The following is a 13,473-nucleotide window of genomic DNA, read 5'->3' as shown; positions in this document are numbered from 1 at the left end:
TTTGAATTAGTTAGGACTGACCTTTGTTCGTCATGGTCTGATAAATGTACCTATGGTACTTGTTCATTGACACTGCCCAAAATCACCCATATTCATCCAAACTAGCATACCCATATCATAACTGCTACTTGCCTGGTCTCAATACTAGTACTAATCCCATCCAGCACACGTTTAAGGTCACCATGGATCTCTAATACTTCTCAGTTTGAGGATTCTCAATCACTTTGATTGAAGGAGGACAATCCTACCAGTGAAGGATCTGGAAAAATCCATCCAAATTCACATTTATATTTTTCTGCAATGGGAAGTTTGGAATTTGCAGGGGGTGAAATTCAACTTCAGTGAGGGCACAAAAGAGGCAGTAGCCCATTATACAGCCCACCCAATTTTCTTTACCATTGACTTCAATGGAGGGGAAAATCAGGCGGGATGTACAATAGGCACCTGATCCTCTACTGCCCATTTTGCAGCCCCCGCCACCCCCCCCCCAAAGTTGAATTTACCAATTTTTATCCAATTCCACAGCAATCCTACAAATAATCTTAACTTTATTAAAATAGCCTTTGAATTCACTGAACTACTAACATGGTATTTTTGTTCAATCTTTCAACCTGGCAGTCAGTCAACCAAGTGGCTATAGCTTGGAGCAGAGACAAGCGAATGAATGAGCATCAAACCAAAACCATGATCAAATTGGGCTGTTCTTCGATCTATTCAAAATCTGAAGATGCAATTCTTTGGCAGTTTAGTGGAGTATTCCCGGATAGTCTTGACACCTTACAGTCTATGGAAAGTGAAGAGGGGTTAAGAGTTCCAAGTCTGTTGAATGTACATTTAAATCCCTGAATTCCAATTAGACCATAGTTTGGCAAATTAATATCAATATCTGATGTATCTGGAACCTGGTGACGTGGCTTTCATTTCGTTTCAAACTTCACGAATGAAGAACAAAAGCATAGAACGGGAAAAAAGCATATGGCTCACTCCTTCCATCGACCTTGTACAATCTACCTTATACTCTACCCCACTCACTTTATCTCCTGGGGCAAGTTGTATCTGAGCAATCATGCCGCAGTCTGCACCTTCTGCTACTTCGACTACTGCTCATCCTCCAGTCCCTCCACTCCACCATCGGAGTCCTTCTGCACTTTGGAATCTCTCCCAAAAGCTCTCTTACTCAAAAGTGTCTTAAAAACCTATATCTTCAATCATGCTTCTGTTCCCTCCCCCAAATCTTTTCTATTTCCCCCACTGTACTTTCTCCCACTCACCCTTTCTATAAAGGGGCTCCAAGTGAGGTATTGCATAAATGTGAATTGTTGCTGTTCTTCTATGTAAATACCTCCTGTTTCTCAAAAGTAATCAAGCAAAACTATTCACTCATTCTTATATTCCCACTGTTCAACTCTGGCGTGCTTCTCTCCATAGACAATGTTCCCCCTGGCAAAGTCAAAGCCCAAATACTCATCCTTACAACTTTATTATTTTATCTCAATCACTCAACATAATCAGAAGCTGCTTTAGGCAAATTGGGTTATTTTTGGAAGTGCTGTAAAATGTAATTTAAAACATTGTAAGCTACTGCATTTTGTAATTCATCTACTAATGACTTTGTTTTTTGAGACAGCTGTTCAAACAGGCTGTTTCATTTTGAGATTACTGCCACAGCAATTCTTGTATTTCACTCCACCATTCCACTTAGATATAAGGGATTGAAGCAAATCTATATAACTATTGTTTAACCTAACTAATAGGGATAAAAGTGTCCCTGATAAACCTTCAATACTGATGAAATGTCAGAGTGCATAGATCATTGCTTTCTTTTCTAAAGTGAATTTACTTAGGGTTTGTAGATTGATACATGAAGATAGTTTGTGTTGAAAGAGTTTCCAAGGGATTTTCCAGAGCTTACATCTTTTAATGATTTCTTGAATATCTAATGAGATCAAACAAAATGAAACTGCTGGACAAGCAATGCTTCTGATGGTCTTTAGTAATATAAAATAGGTATTGTAAAATAGGTATCCATCAGACCCTGAAAAATAAAATTATACCCCTTAGGGTTGGGTGTATTTTCTTTCTAATCAAACTTTGTTTATTTTCATTCTGGACCTCCTTTTAATTATATTCCCCACCTCCCTCTCCAATTTTCTCCCTTCTTATCCTGAAGTCACTGGCTCATGCTGGATGCAGTTCCATACTGCTTGCTCTGATGCCTAATGCAAGCGGCCATTTTCCATGTGTGAGCCTAGACCGCGAATGTCAGCAGGTCCTTCTCCTTGCAATAATCAAGCCCTGTCTGCACGTAAAGCTATTAAATATTCACTGCTGCTCTGAACAGACAAGAAAATAAAACCGCTGCATCATGAAGTGTCATTCTTCTCTTCATTTTTGAATTAGTTTGTTTATATCACTTAAATAAATAAAACATCTTCTAGTAGAGTGGCTGCCATTTCCAAATTGACATAGATGGAAGCATGGAATTTTATGAATGACAATCTAAACTCCAACTGGATTTCCCTATTTACTGTGCAGTATTAGTAATGCAGATGTTAGTATCTAACACAATATGGTATAAAAGTGATATCAATAATTCCTAATATTAAGTCCATGAAGTGATGGACCAAAATGATGTACCACACCACATAACCTCAGCTATTAAATGACTACTTTTTTGTTTATGCGATCTTAGGGAGTGATTAATTCTCTTTTGCGATAAGCAGATTAAGACGGCCCCGGCTGCCAGGAGTTTGTGTCTCTCTGGTCACTGCCGAGCAGGACTTGAGGAAGGGGAGCAGGTGTTTCTTGTTGCTATAGAGACAATCTGCTGTAATCTGATTTTAACAACTATTAATAGTCTTCTTCCCTGACAATGTATATATGTGGTCTATATTAATTCTTTAAGGTTAAGGTGCAGACATGCCACCTAGAAAACTGGCAAAAGCTGACAACTACAAAAACTGATAACTCAAACTCAGCCCTGAATACAAATCTACGATCAGAGCCACTGATCTGAGGTGGACGAAGTAACACCGGGTTTTTCAGTGATGTTTTTGGGATCATATTCTACGATTCAGTCTGTTTTCGATGAAAACCTTTAGTCTTATTCATGATGTGAAAACAAGCGCTTACACAGAATGTGGAGTGGGATATGAGGCTTGCCATAAATTAACCTGCAGTTATAGCCAACATCCCATTACTTGTATTGCAAAAAAAATGAAGTACAGTACACGGGGTGCATTTTTTCCTGTGGTTGAATTAGAAATTTCTGAAGGGGGGGGGCGTGAACACAAAGCATGAGATTTCATTTCCAGGGGTTTATGCCCTCACTCAAAGAAACTTTGATTCTTTTTTTGACACTTCATTTTGTGCACTGTCGGCATACAGTTATTCTGCCTTTTAAATCAAAAATAATGCACATGAAAATCTTTTCACCCTATGATCTCGGCATAAATGCCAGAATCCACCCTTCAGTGACCGCTAACACTGAACCTGCCAAAGTTGGCAATGTCAGGGAGTTCACCTGATTTACATAAACCTTGTGGATGCTAACACCACCATAGGCACATCAGGTATCCAGAGGGGAGAGGCTGGCAATCCAGGTGGAGGGTGCCAGATTGAGGGCAGTGTCAGGGGCCCAGGATGCATTCCAATACTGTATAATGCCTAATGGCCCCCTTTATAAGGTCAAGAAAAAGTCAGTAAATTCAATTCTCTTCAGGGGACCAGGCTAAGACCCAGAAGGGCCGGGGGGGGGTGTCTCTACCAGCGGTCAGCATTTCAGTACACCTGCTTTCATTCAGTCTACCAGCCCACCAATATCTCACCAGAATGGGGACTTGGAAGCTCCTGACCTATGATTCCTCTTCCAAAGACCTGGTTTAGGGGGATGCAGAAGCCCTGCAAAAACCTACAGGGGAAGACCAGCACCTAGCATATCCAGATCCCAAACTAGTTTGCGATCCCTCCACTGCACTCCTGCTAGAAGGGCCATGAATTTTTGGTCTCAGCTTCTCCGGGAAGAGTTGCAGATAATTTAAATGTGAAAATAAAGTAGTTGTGCAGACTTCAATACAACTTAACAGGGTCCAGTTCGCCATTGTGGAGTTGCCCCATACTTGCCAACCATGTGTTTTATATGGACAATAGTGTTTTAGACCCAGTGTCTGCTGCTCTGCATTTGTTTGAATTAAAATCAGCATGCATTTAATTTTCTCCCTCCTCTGAAATCGATCTACTGATGTCATTCAAAAAGTTATGGAGAGGGGGAAAAAGCCACCAGGAGACAAAATTGAGAACTGTTTTGATCCTGCTGTAGTTTAACTGATGAGGTAGAATACACAGGATATCTCAAGGAGGCGCAGGGCAGAGCAGAGATTAATAGAATGGCACAGAGTAGTGAAATATGGCAACCCGGCACAATGCAGGAAAGTGATGGCAAGAATCTAAGCGTGAGTGGTAACAGGCATTCCAACTACAGTAGATACAGACCAGCAAAGGAGATGAGATAACTGTTTAATTTTCACAACTTAAGTACAGATCTATCATCTCTCTTCATTTCAGAGGACCCACAAGTGTCTGTCGGACATGTTGGAGAGTTCAGGGTTAATAATCAAACTGACCTGTATAACTATAACTGGTCACAGAGCAAAAAGACTTTCTAAAATAAACAGGAAAACAGCAGAATGCCTGAGCAAGGAAATAAGTGACTGGGACAGCATCCACCATGAGTAAGTATAACTTTAGTGACTAGTGTAATAAATATAGGCAGAGAGATTAATTACCCATGGTATAGTGGGGATATTTAGGTAGCTGTCAATAAAACTGGTCTTCAAAGGATCCAAGAACAGATAGATCAGGAAGTCTCAGTTGTGGAAAGTATCTTTGAAATAAACAACTAAGACTATCATAATTGTGTCACTTTCATGTACCATGATGATGAAATATGATGGGTTTCTCTCCCTCACCAACAGCACTGCCACTCCCCCTTTAATAAACTAAAAGAAGTCAAAAGAAGTTATACAAGGTGGAATGTTCGGCATCTTGGCCGAGCTACACAACAGAACTCACCCAATGGGTAAAGGCATCGGAACCTTTGTTTCATCATCCCAATGATCTGATCCACCAAGAGCTGAGCAGCTATGGGGGCCAATGTGTTTCTGCTTGTATTTCTCCAAGTCTATTCCCTGGGTGTCTCAAAGGATTCATTAGCTACGATTCCAGTGGCTAGCCATGGGCCCCTAGCAGCCATCTGTGGGGAAAAATAATAAAATGCAAGTACCCAGGTCAGGAATTATGAAGCTGTGCATTGTAGGTTGAGAGATTCAAAGCACTGTAACCTGCTATTGTTTTGAATGATCCAGTGGCATAAAAATTCAAGGCAGCAGTCACCTTGACAACCACGGACAGAGACGCCCTTATCCAAGGTCTGACTGCACAAGATTGTACAGTTGTCATGGCCTTCTTGGTATTAGTCACCACGTTCTGATCTTCTGAGATATGTCCAGGTAGGAATTCTTTGGCCTGGATAGATGGGTAACAGCTCATAGCATATCCTTCTCGAGAATTAAAGTGTAAACACATCTCCTTTGCATGCCTCCTCTGGTCCTCTTCTCCAAAACCTACAGATAGAGAACATACCCTGTGGGATACCCTTAGGTACAATGTAGACTCAATAGAATTGTAATGCAGGTGGTGAACAGCCATGAATGGGAGATGGAGCTTCAGTAATGAAAGCAAGAAATTATACAAAGAAGCAGGGAAATTGCTGGAACAAAATAAAGCTACTTGCTACAACTATGCAAATTGCCCTTTTAGACTTTGGGGCGTACCATTTGGTACCCTTTTTTTTTTTAATGAGTGCTGAGCAATTGCAGCACTGTTCAGTTACTGAGGCCACATTATGGGGCCATTACCTCAACATTTATTAGGGCTCAACTTAGCATATGCTTGATGTTCAGGCCCTCAGTACCACATGCACTTTCCCCGCTGCATAATGATCTGCTTTGCACAACGTGTACATGGCAGATCTCAATGGTAGCCTGTGCCTTGTGCATATCAGCATTACCAGCGCCAAGCATTGAATCACTGCCCCCTATGTCCTTTAAGCCTTGGCATGTCAGCGCTACCAAGATGATTATGGTTATTCCAGGATGGAGGTATAACGGCACTATTTTCTCTGCTTTTTTAATATAAAGAACAAATCTTAGTATAGATATCTGATGGGCCATAGACATCGCAAGCTCAATGTTTGCCATCAACTACTCTTTTAAAGGTTTTTTTCTAATAACACTATCCAGTGAATGGTCCGTTTGCCAAGGTCTTTCTTCAAAAGGCACTCTTTCACTTTGATGGTGGCAATAGTAGTGCAAGAGCATGGAGCCTGCATATAACGGTGTCTGTGTTACCGCCAGGCTCGACTATTTCAACGCTCTCCTGGCCGGCGTCCCATCTTCCACCTGACGTAAATTTCAGCTCATTCAAAACTCTGCTGCCCGTATCCGAAGTTGCACCAAGTCCCTGTAACCCATCACCCTTGTGACTGCATACCTACATTTGGTTCGCGGTCCAGCAAAGCCTCAATTTTAAAATTCTCATCCCCGTTTTCAAATCCCTCCATGGCCTCGCCCCTCCCCATCTCCATAACCTCCTTGAGCCCTACAACCCTCCGAGATCTTTGCACTCCTCCAATTCTGGCCTCCAGCGCATCCCCGATCATCATCTCTCCACCATTGGAGGCCATGCCTTCAGCTGCGTAGGCCCGAAGCTCTGGAATTCCCTCCCTAAACCTTTCCGCTCTCTACCACTCTTTCCTCTTTTAACTTGATCCTTAAAACCTACCTCTTTGGCCAAGCTTTTGATCGCCTGTCCAAATATCTCCTTCGGTGGTTCGGTGTCAAATTTTGTTTGGCGACACCCCTGTAAAGCACCTTGGGACGTTTTACTACATTAAAGTCACTATATAAATGCAAGCTGTTATTATTTCAACATTCATTCAATGGTGGATAACATAAGTTGTAGCACTTGAAATGTTTTTAAAAATTACCCTCATGATGCACAAGCCCACTGTGCTTGTTACTCCTCGACATCCCTGCCCCCTACTAAAGATAAAATTGTATTATTTTGGCAATTCCTTGGAGGGGAAGTCATCGGTTGTTGGTTTTATCTTAATGTTCGCAGGCATAATATTTTTTCTCTAGAACAACTCAACTTTGTATCTTTTCTTTCAAAATGATACGCATGGTGCAACTTTTCAGTCATCCGCAGTTCCAGCCCATTCTCATTCTTGGGGGGACTTGCAAAGCTAAGAAACAATTCACATTGGTTCTGTCTAAGTAAAAGCACGTGATGTTGTTTACTGGCAGGAATAAAGCTCAAGCAATAGAGAAGGATTACAGTGCATCAGTGCCCCTCCACGACTAAAGCCTATGGCTTAAAAGGAGACACTAAACAATAAGCTGACTTGCTCATTTTTTCATTAATGTCCTTTCCCATTATCTCGGAGAGTCTAAGATGATTAGAATAACATTTGTTTGTTACCTTACTGCACTGATGTTCTGTAGCTAGACCCAGTAAAACACCACGGGGGTTAAACAGGGTAACCCCCTAAAATGCGCATGGAGATCACGGTACGAGAGTAACCTGTGCCAGTTCATTGCGATGCAGGCAGCATGTTAAATTCGTGCTGCCTGCTGTTTTAAATGACTGCTGCAGACTAGTGCTGCTCATTGGCTGCACACATCAGCAGGGGGCCAGATATCGTGAGTGGCTAGTGCTACTAAAAAACAGCCTGCACCTCAAAGGGGAGGTGCATTGTGGCTGCCTTTTAGTAGCATTAGCCACTGTGGGAATTTTCTGAAAAGTGAACCTGGGCTGTGATACTTTGAGAAACAGCTGAACATGCGAGAGAGCATGCACCAAGGTATTCATACAGTGGCCTGGAGGTATTGGTACAAGACGTGGCGAAAAGGAGACACATCCTGTATCCGCAGGGGGGCAGGAGGCCCTCCAGACAAATGCTAAGGAGGCAGCTGGAAGCAGTAGCGGTGGAGGTCAATGCCACGAGTATTGCTCCAAGAACATGGATGTAGTGCAAGATGATTAACAATCTGACATGAATTGTCAAGGTGGGCGAGTTCATCTTCAAGTGGCATACCCTACCAACTGCACAACTAGCCTCATCCACTGCTCAATTCACTGCACCCTCATCACCTACTATCTATCTATCTCTATCAATCAGTACTCAACCCTTCAATTTATATGCTTTAACTCACCCTCACACACGTAGCACTGTTGCAAGCATCGTACCCACAACTCTCAGTTTGCACACAGTGGCAGCTATTCAACTATGATGGCCACATCACCCAAACATATTGCACGACACTCACTGATATATTTTCCTCTTTCTTGCAAGAGAAGGTGACGCATAACAGGAGGCAGCAAGACCGACCTGGTGGAGGACAAGCGCTCCTGTCTGATTAAACCCCCATGGAGCAGACAATGCGGCCATCATGGGAAGTGGCATTGCTGAGGACGGGGCCACTGGCAGCACTGAAGCGATTGATGATGAGTAATGCATACCTAATCCTCCTCCTCTCTTCCCACTTCCCACATCCCACAATCTCTTCTGACTCAAGCTGCAGATGGTGTAAGCACATACATTTTACTTTCTCCTCTCCACAACCTTGTCCCTTTTCATCTCAAAAACCCCAGAACTGCAACCTGCCCAGGCAGTGGAGGAAGAGCAAGAAGATAGTGAAGATGAAGAGGCATCATCTCACGGTCTTACACTCGCAGCCACCAGCTAAGAGACTGACGCTGCGCATATTTTAGAGGCTCTGATAGAATAGGGATCTATTTATGGCGAGACACTGGGCACAAGTGCGGGGGGAAAGGGTAGCGCAGGTGCCAGCTCGCTGGAGGGCGAGGTCGCACACTAGTTTTGCTGCAGAGGACTCCGATGAGCACTTCAATGGGCCAGGCTACAAAAGGCGGCTGATGGATGTACATAACTAAATGCTTGGGTGCACTAGAAAGCCTGCCAGAAAACTTGCGTTCAATGTCAAGGAGCATGGAGGAGTCCATCACCAATTTAGTACAGGGCTTTGCGCAGAGCTTGAATCCATCATTTCCAACATGGAATGGGTGGTCACCTCCATCGGCACACCTGTGGAACTCGCATGATGCAGCGTCTGATATCCGATGTCACAGCTTGCATTGCAGCACAAACAGCATCCAACAAAGCTCAGACTGCGGCCTTGCATCTCCGACTGCTGCCATCGTGGTTCTGGATACCACTGTTCAAAGGGGCTTAATTTTAAAATTAACAGGTATGTAGTACCACAACCAGCTGATCAGGTTTGAAAAAAATTGAAAAATTTAGACCTAGAACCTGCTTTTAAATTTGCTTATAGGGAATCATCATTTCACACACTTGTGGGCTCCACTTCAACCAGCATGATGCAGACGTGTTTAGCGTTGGAGCATAGAGAGGTAAAACTGGTGGATGATATCATCATGTCTGTCTCATCTCTTCCAGTGATCTTCGAACAGGAGCCAGATGCAAGATGAACCCGCCCCCACTTCCAGTGGAATTTGGGAGTGCTCAATAAAAGGGGCGGAGACCAAACATAACCAGATCCTTCCCCAAATATAACCCCATTCGCTCAGACAACGGCACCTTTGCGTAACTAGGGGACAGGAAGTTTCAAGTTCCTGTCTTCTATGCCGCAGACTATGTATCTTTTCAATAATCTCCTACAGAATTGTCTGATCCATAGGATTAACATTTACCTCATTTGCAATAATCTGTAGACTGCATTAATTATAGACTCGCCCTATGACATCACTCTCTTCAAATTAGTGGAACATTAAACACAAACCAAAAGTTTTAAAGGTTAAAGCAACTAATTTATATTTATTTACAATTAGGTGGAATTGTGAAGTACAACAGAGTTCAACAAATACTAACAATACAATGCAAAAATATTATGAGCAATGTACGTATTCGGCTAATTAAACTTGTGTGGCTTCCTTTTAGTCTCAGTGTCAACTCTGCTACACGTAATGAAAACTTCACATTAAGGATTTCCTCAGTAGTGGTGGTAAACAAATTTTCTACCACATTCAGGAGGGGGCGTAGGAGAATGGAAATCCCTTTCGATGCAAAATGTGATTTTGTCAGTAAGAGAATATTAATCTTTTTGCAGTGGTACGCAGACACACTGTCACTTTATCACTTTAGTTCAGGGGGGATTGGTTATGATGCTAATTTTTTTTCAAAAGGAAAAATGCAATTTCATTCTATTGATGGAACATGGGTTACACAGGATTGCTGCAAGGCCTTTCTGATGTTATCGTATTCCATGACTGCAATCAAGACAATAACTATTTAAACATCTAACAATGTGCGAGTTCATTGCTGGACAACTTCTTCCATGTGTGGCATAATTTTCTTTTAAAGGACGGACCGAAAGTGTCAGAATTGGGCCAAGTTCTGGTAAATTCACAAATTAACCAAAATGGCACAATGAGGCTAATTCTTTGTCAGTGGTGGTTTACCAAGGCATTCTTGATGGTAAACATTGAAGTCCCCCCCCCCCCCCCCAACCAAAAGATACTCTGTGCCCTGGCTTCCTCGGTGCTTTCTTCAACTGAATCTCTAGTTGAGGTGTAAAAGGCTATACAGGAAACTTTCGATTAACCGGCCCCTAAATAACTGGAATGCTCTATCCACTGGCAAAATTCAGGAGTCGATTCAGATAACTTTTATTACTCCATTTGTTGCTGTGCAAGGGTGCTAAGCTACAGAGACGCTTGCAACTTGTGCCGATTATTTTGAAGCTGTGCAACAGGGTTTGTTGCTTTATACGGAGCTTTGAGCTCCGTATCTTTTACTATAGCATTCGGTTATCCGGAATTGTTGATCCCGTCCGTGCCGGATACCAGAAAGTTTCCTGTAGGTAGTGATCAGCTGGATGTTTCCTTGACCTGAAACCATAGACTGAAGTCTATGTTAAGGACGCCCTAAGTTGCTCCCATCTAACTATATACCACTACTCCCCAACTCTGGTGGCTCTATTCTACCTGTGGCACAGAACATAAAAGGAAAGGTGATGGAGGGCTCTGGGATGTTAGCTGACAGATATGATTCTAGGAGCATGACTCAGCTGTTTCTTGACTGCTGTGGGACAGTTCTCCAAACCCGGATACCAATCCCCAGATTTAGTGAGGAAGTTTTTGCAGGGTCAACCAAGTTGAAATTGCTTAAATCTTGCCCTGATACCATGCCTCGGTCTGTCTAATTTTGTTTCCCTTATTTTTAAACTTTATAATAATTATTTACAACTAAGTGGTTTGCTAGGCCACTTCAGAAGGCAGACTCTCTTCCCTGAAAGACATCAGTGAATCAGCTGGGATTTATGACAATCTGGCAACTTTCATGGTTATTTTTCTAGCATTAGCCCATAAATGACCAGATTTTATTAAATTCAATTTCATAAAGTGGGATTTGAACAATCACTGGGTTGCTAGTCAGTACCATAGCGACTGTACACTACCTTACCCAGTCTAAACCAAATAATTTCCATACATATAGGTGTAGATAAGGATGTTGATTTGGATAGAGATATAGATATAGATGTAGGTGTGGTGTTAATGCAGGTGTAGATGTAGGTATGGATGCAGATATAAGTGATGTACATGTAGATGTTGGTGTAGGTAGAGGTACAGGTGTAGGAGTAGATGTTGGTACCGGTGTAAATGTAGATTTAAGTGTAGACATAAATGTGCGCAAACAGTTTGCTTCAGGTTTAAAACTAACAAGCCTCATCCAGGACTAGAGGCTAGAAATTAGTTGGTGGTGTAATCATGAATATTTAAATTGCTTGTATCCAACTCCTTTCTCTGGTATTTTAATGAAAGTGTTAACCCATTCAGATAATAGGGTAGATCCATAAGATAGATTGTACATGGACTGTGGAAGCAGCATGCTTGACAGGGTTTTTTTGTTCCTGACTTCTGGTGTTACTGACTTCTCTAACACCCTGTGAAGCCATGCCACACTTTATGCGATACAATCCTCAAACAGATAGGCATGATTACATTATAGGATAGTGTCTGCACGGTTTTAAACCACAAGGCAATCACACAGCAGATCACGAGAGTCCGTGTTAATAATAAATGCCTCCAGCTGCTCTTGGCTTTTGCCCTTGAGATGTGAATGAATACGGTCATATTTAGTCAATGCGTTTGTAATTGGTACTGATCAAAGTTAGGTCAGTCATGAGCATCACATGATGGAGCTACTATTGGTGCTCAAAAGCTCAGACAATACCTTATTGTAATCTTTCAGATAACGTGACTTTTAAAATGACAGGAAAAGAAAACAACCCCACCAATGCTGTGCTTAAAAAGTCAAGACTAATACCTTCAATGCAAAGCTGGGTTCACATATATAGTATTAGTGTTAAGTGATAATTGAAACCTAGTAATGGCTTACCACTACTTCACTCTTCACCGCCTCCCCCCAAAAATAGCAATGGATGGGTGGAACTGGAGAGGATGGATGATGCACATCACTCAATGAATGAAGACCCCCCTTACCAGGTAGGTAATCTATCCTCTGCATTTTAATTTCACATGTTTCACACATCGTAGTAGCATGGTACAAAATTTGGAGGGGGAGGCATCTGGGTAGGATGCTGAATGAGGGCAAGTGATCTGTTGCAGCAAGGGGTTCATTACCAGACAGGTTCATTCAGATACAACACAAAATGTGGGATTTAGCCAACAAATTATGCTACATACAATATGTAGAAATTTCCAGGATGTCACGGAATGTTGCGGAAAAGCAAATCACTTGTCTGAGCCATATACCAGTTGTCAGCGCATAATCACCAAAGGCACGGCTGTGGGCTTCAGTTAAATTTAGATAGTAAAGTTTAGTCAATCTGTGAGGATTGCTCCAAGTGGCAGCCTTGCATATGCTGTTTTTTGGAATGTAATGGAGAAATGCCCAGGATGCGATCATGAAAGGAGTTGAATAACCCTTAACTCACTTCCAAACAAGGTGGAAACAATGCAAGATGAACCCAAGTATCCATTTGGCCATCTGCGGTTTTGAGACTAGTTTGCCTCTATAAATCACCAGCAAACCCCACCCCCCAAAACACAACCTCTCAACCATCAATTTTAAAAGTTGGAAAATCAAAGACCAGGGCTGTCAAAGCAGAAAATCTCAGCCAGTGGGTCTGCCATTCGCAAAAAAAGAGGGAAAAAGGCCATCAAGGGTGCAGAACACCCCTCTGCCCTCCGGACGGTGTTCTGAAGAAAGGTCCCCGTGCCCAATGTCCACCCAGTTCCTCTCCTCTGGACACTGACACCCCACATCACTAGCAGTTGTGCTTTAAAGAAACTAGATAATACAGCTAAAGTTACAAAAGTCAGTGTTCAGGCCAGAGGGCTGCAAAGTAC

At 42.4% G+C, this 13,473-nt stretch overlaps 1 protein-coding gene across 4 annotated transcripts in view; it reads right to left on the bottom strand.

Annotated features, from left to right (window-relative positions):
- igsf11 (immunoglobulin superfamily member 11) overlaps positions 1–13,473 on the bottom strand; it is a 287,696-nt gene that overhangs the window by 94,192 nt on the left and 180,031 nt on the right. Inside the window, exons 1-2 of one of the 4 annotated variants that reach the window (XM_086006578.1) lie at positions 5,392–5,841; positions 5,071–5,251 (exon numbers count right to left, since the gene is read on the bottom strand). The exons of 2 other annotated variants lie outside the window; for them this stretch is intronic. In XM_086006578.1, coding sequence (XP_085862704.1) covers positions 5,071–5,107 — 37 coding nt within the window. In that variant the 5' untranslated portion in view covers positions 5,108–5,251; positions 5,392–5,841. Of the gene's footprint in view, positions 1–5,070; positions 5,252–5,391; positions 5,842–13,473 lie in introns of those variants that run through there. One more of the 4 variants, XM_086006577.1, reaches the window with a different exon arrangement.

Source organism: Somniosus microcephalus, chromosome 14 (assembly GCF_052327205.1).
Source record: "Somniosus microcephalus isolate GS21.2 chromosome 14, FLI_Smic_1.0, whole genome shotgun sequence".
Lineage (NCBI taxonomy): Eukaryota > Metazoa > Chordata > Chondrichthyes > Squaliformes > Somniosidae > Somniosus > Somniosus microcephalus.
Note: the sequence above shows the minus strand (reverse complement) of the source record. Positions and strands in the feature narration are given on the sequence as shown.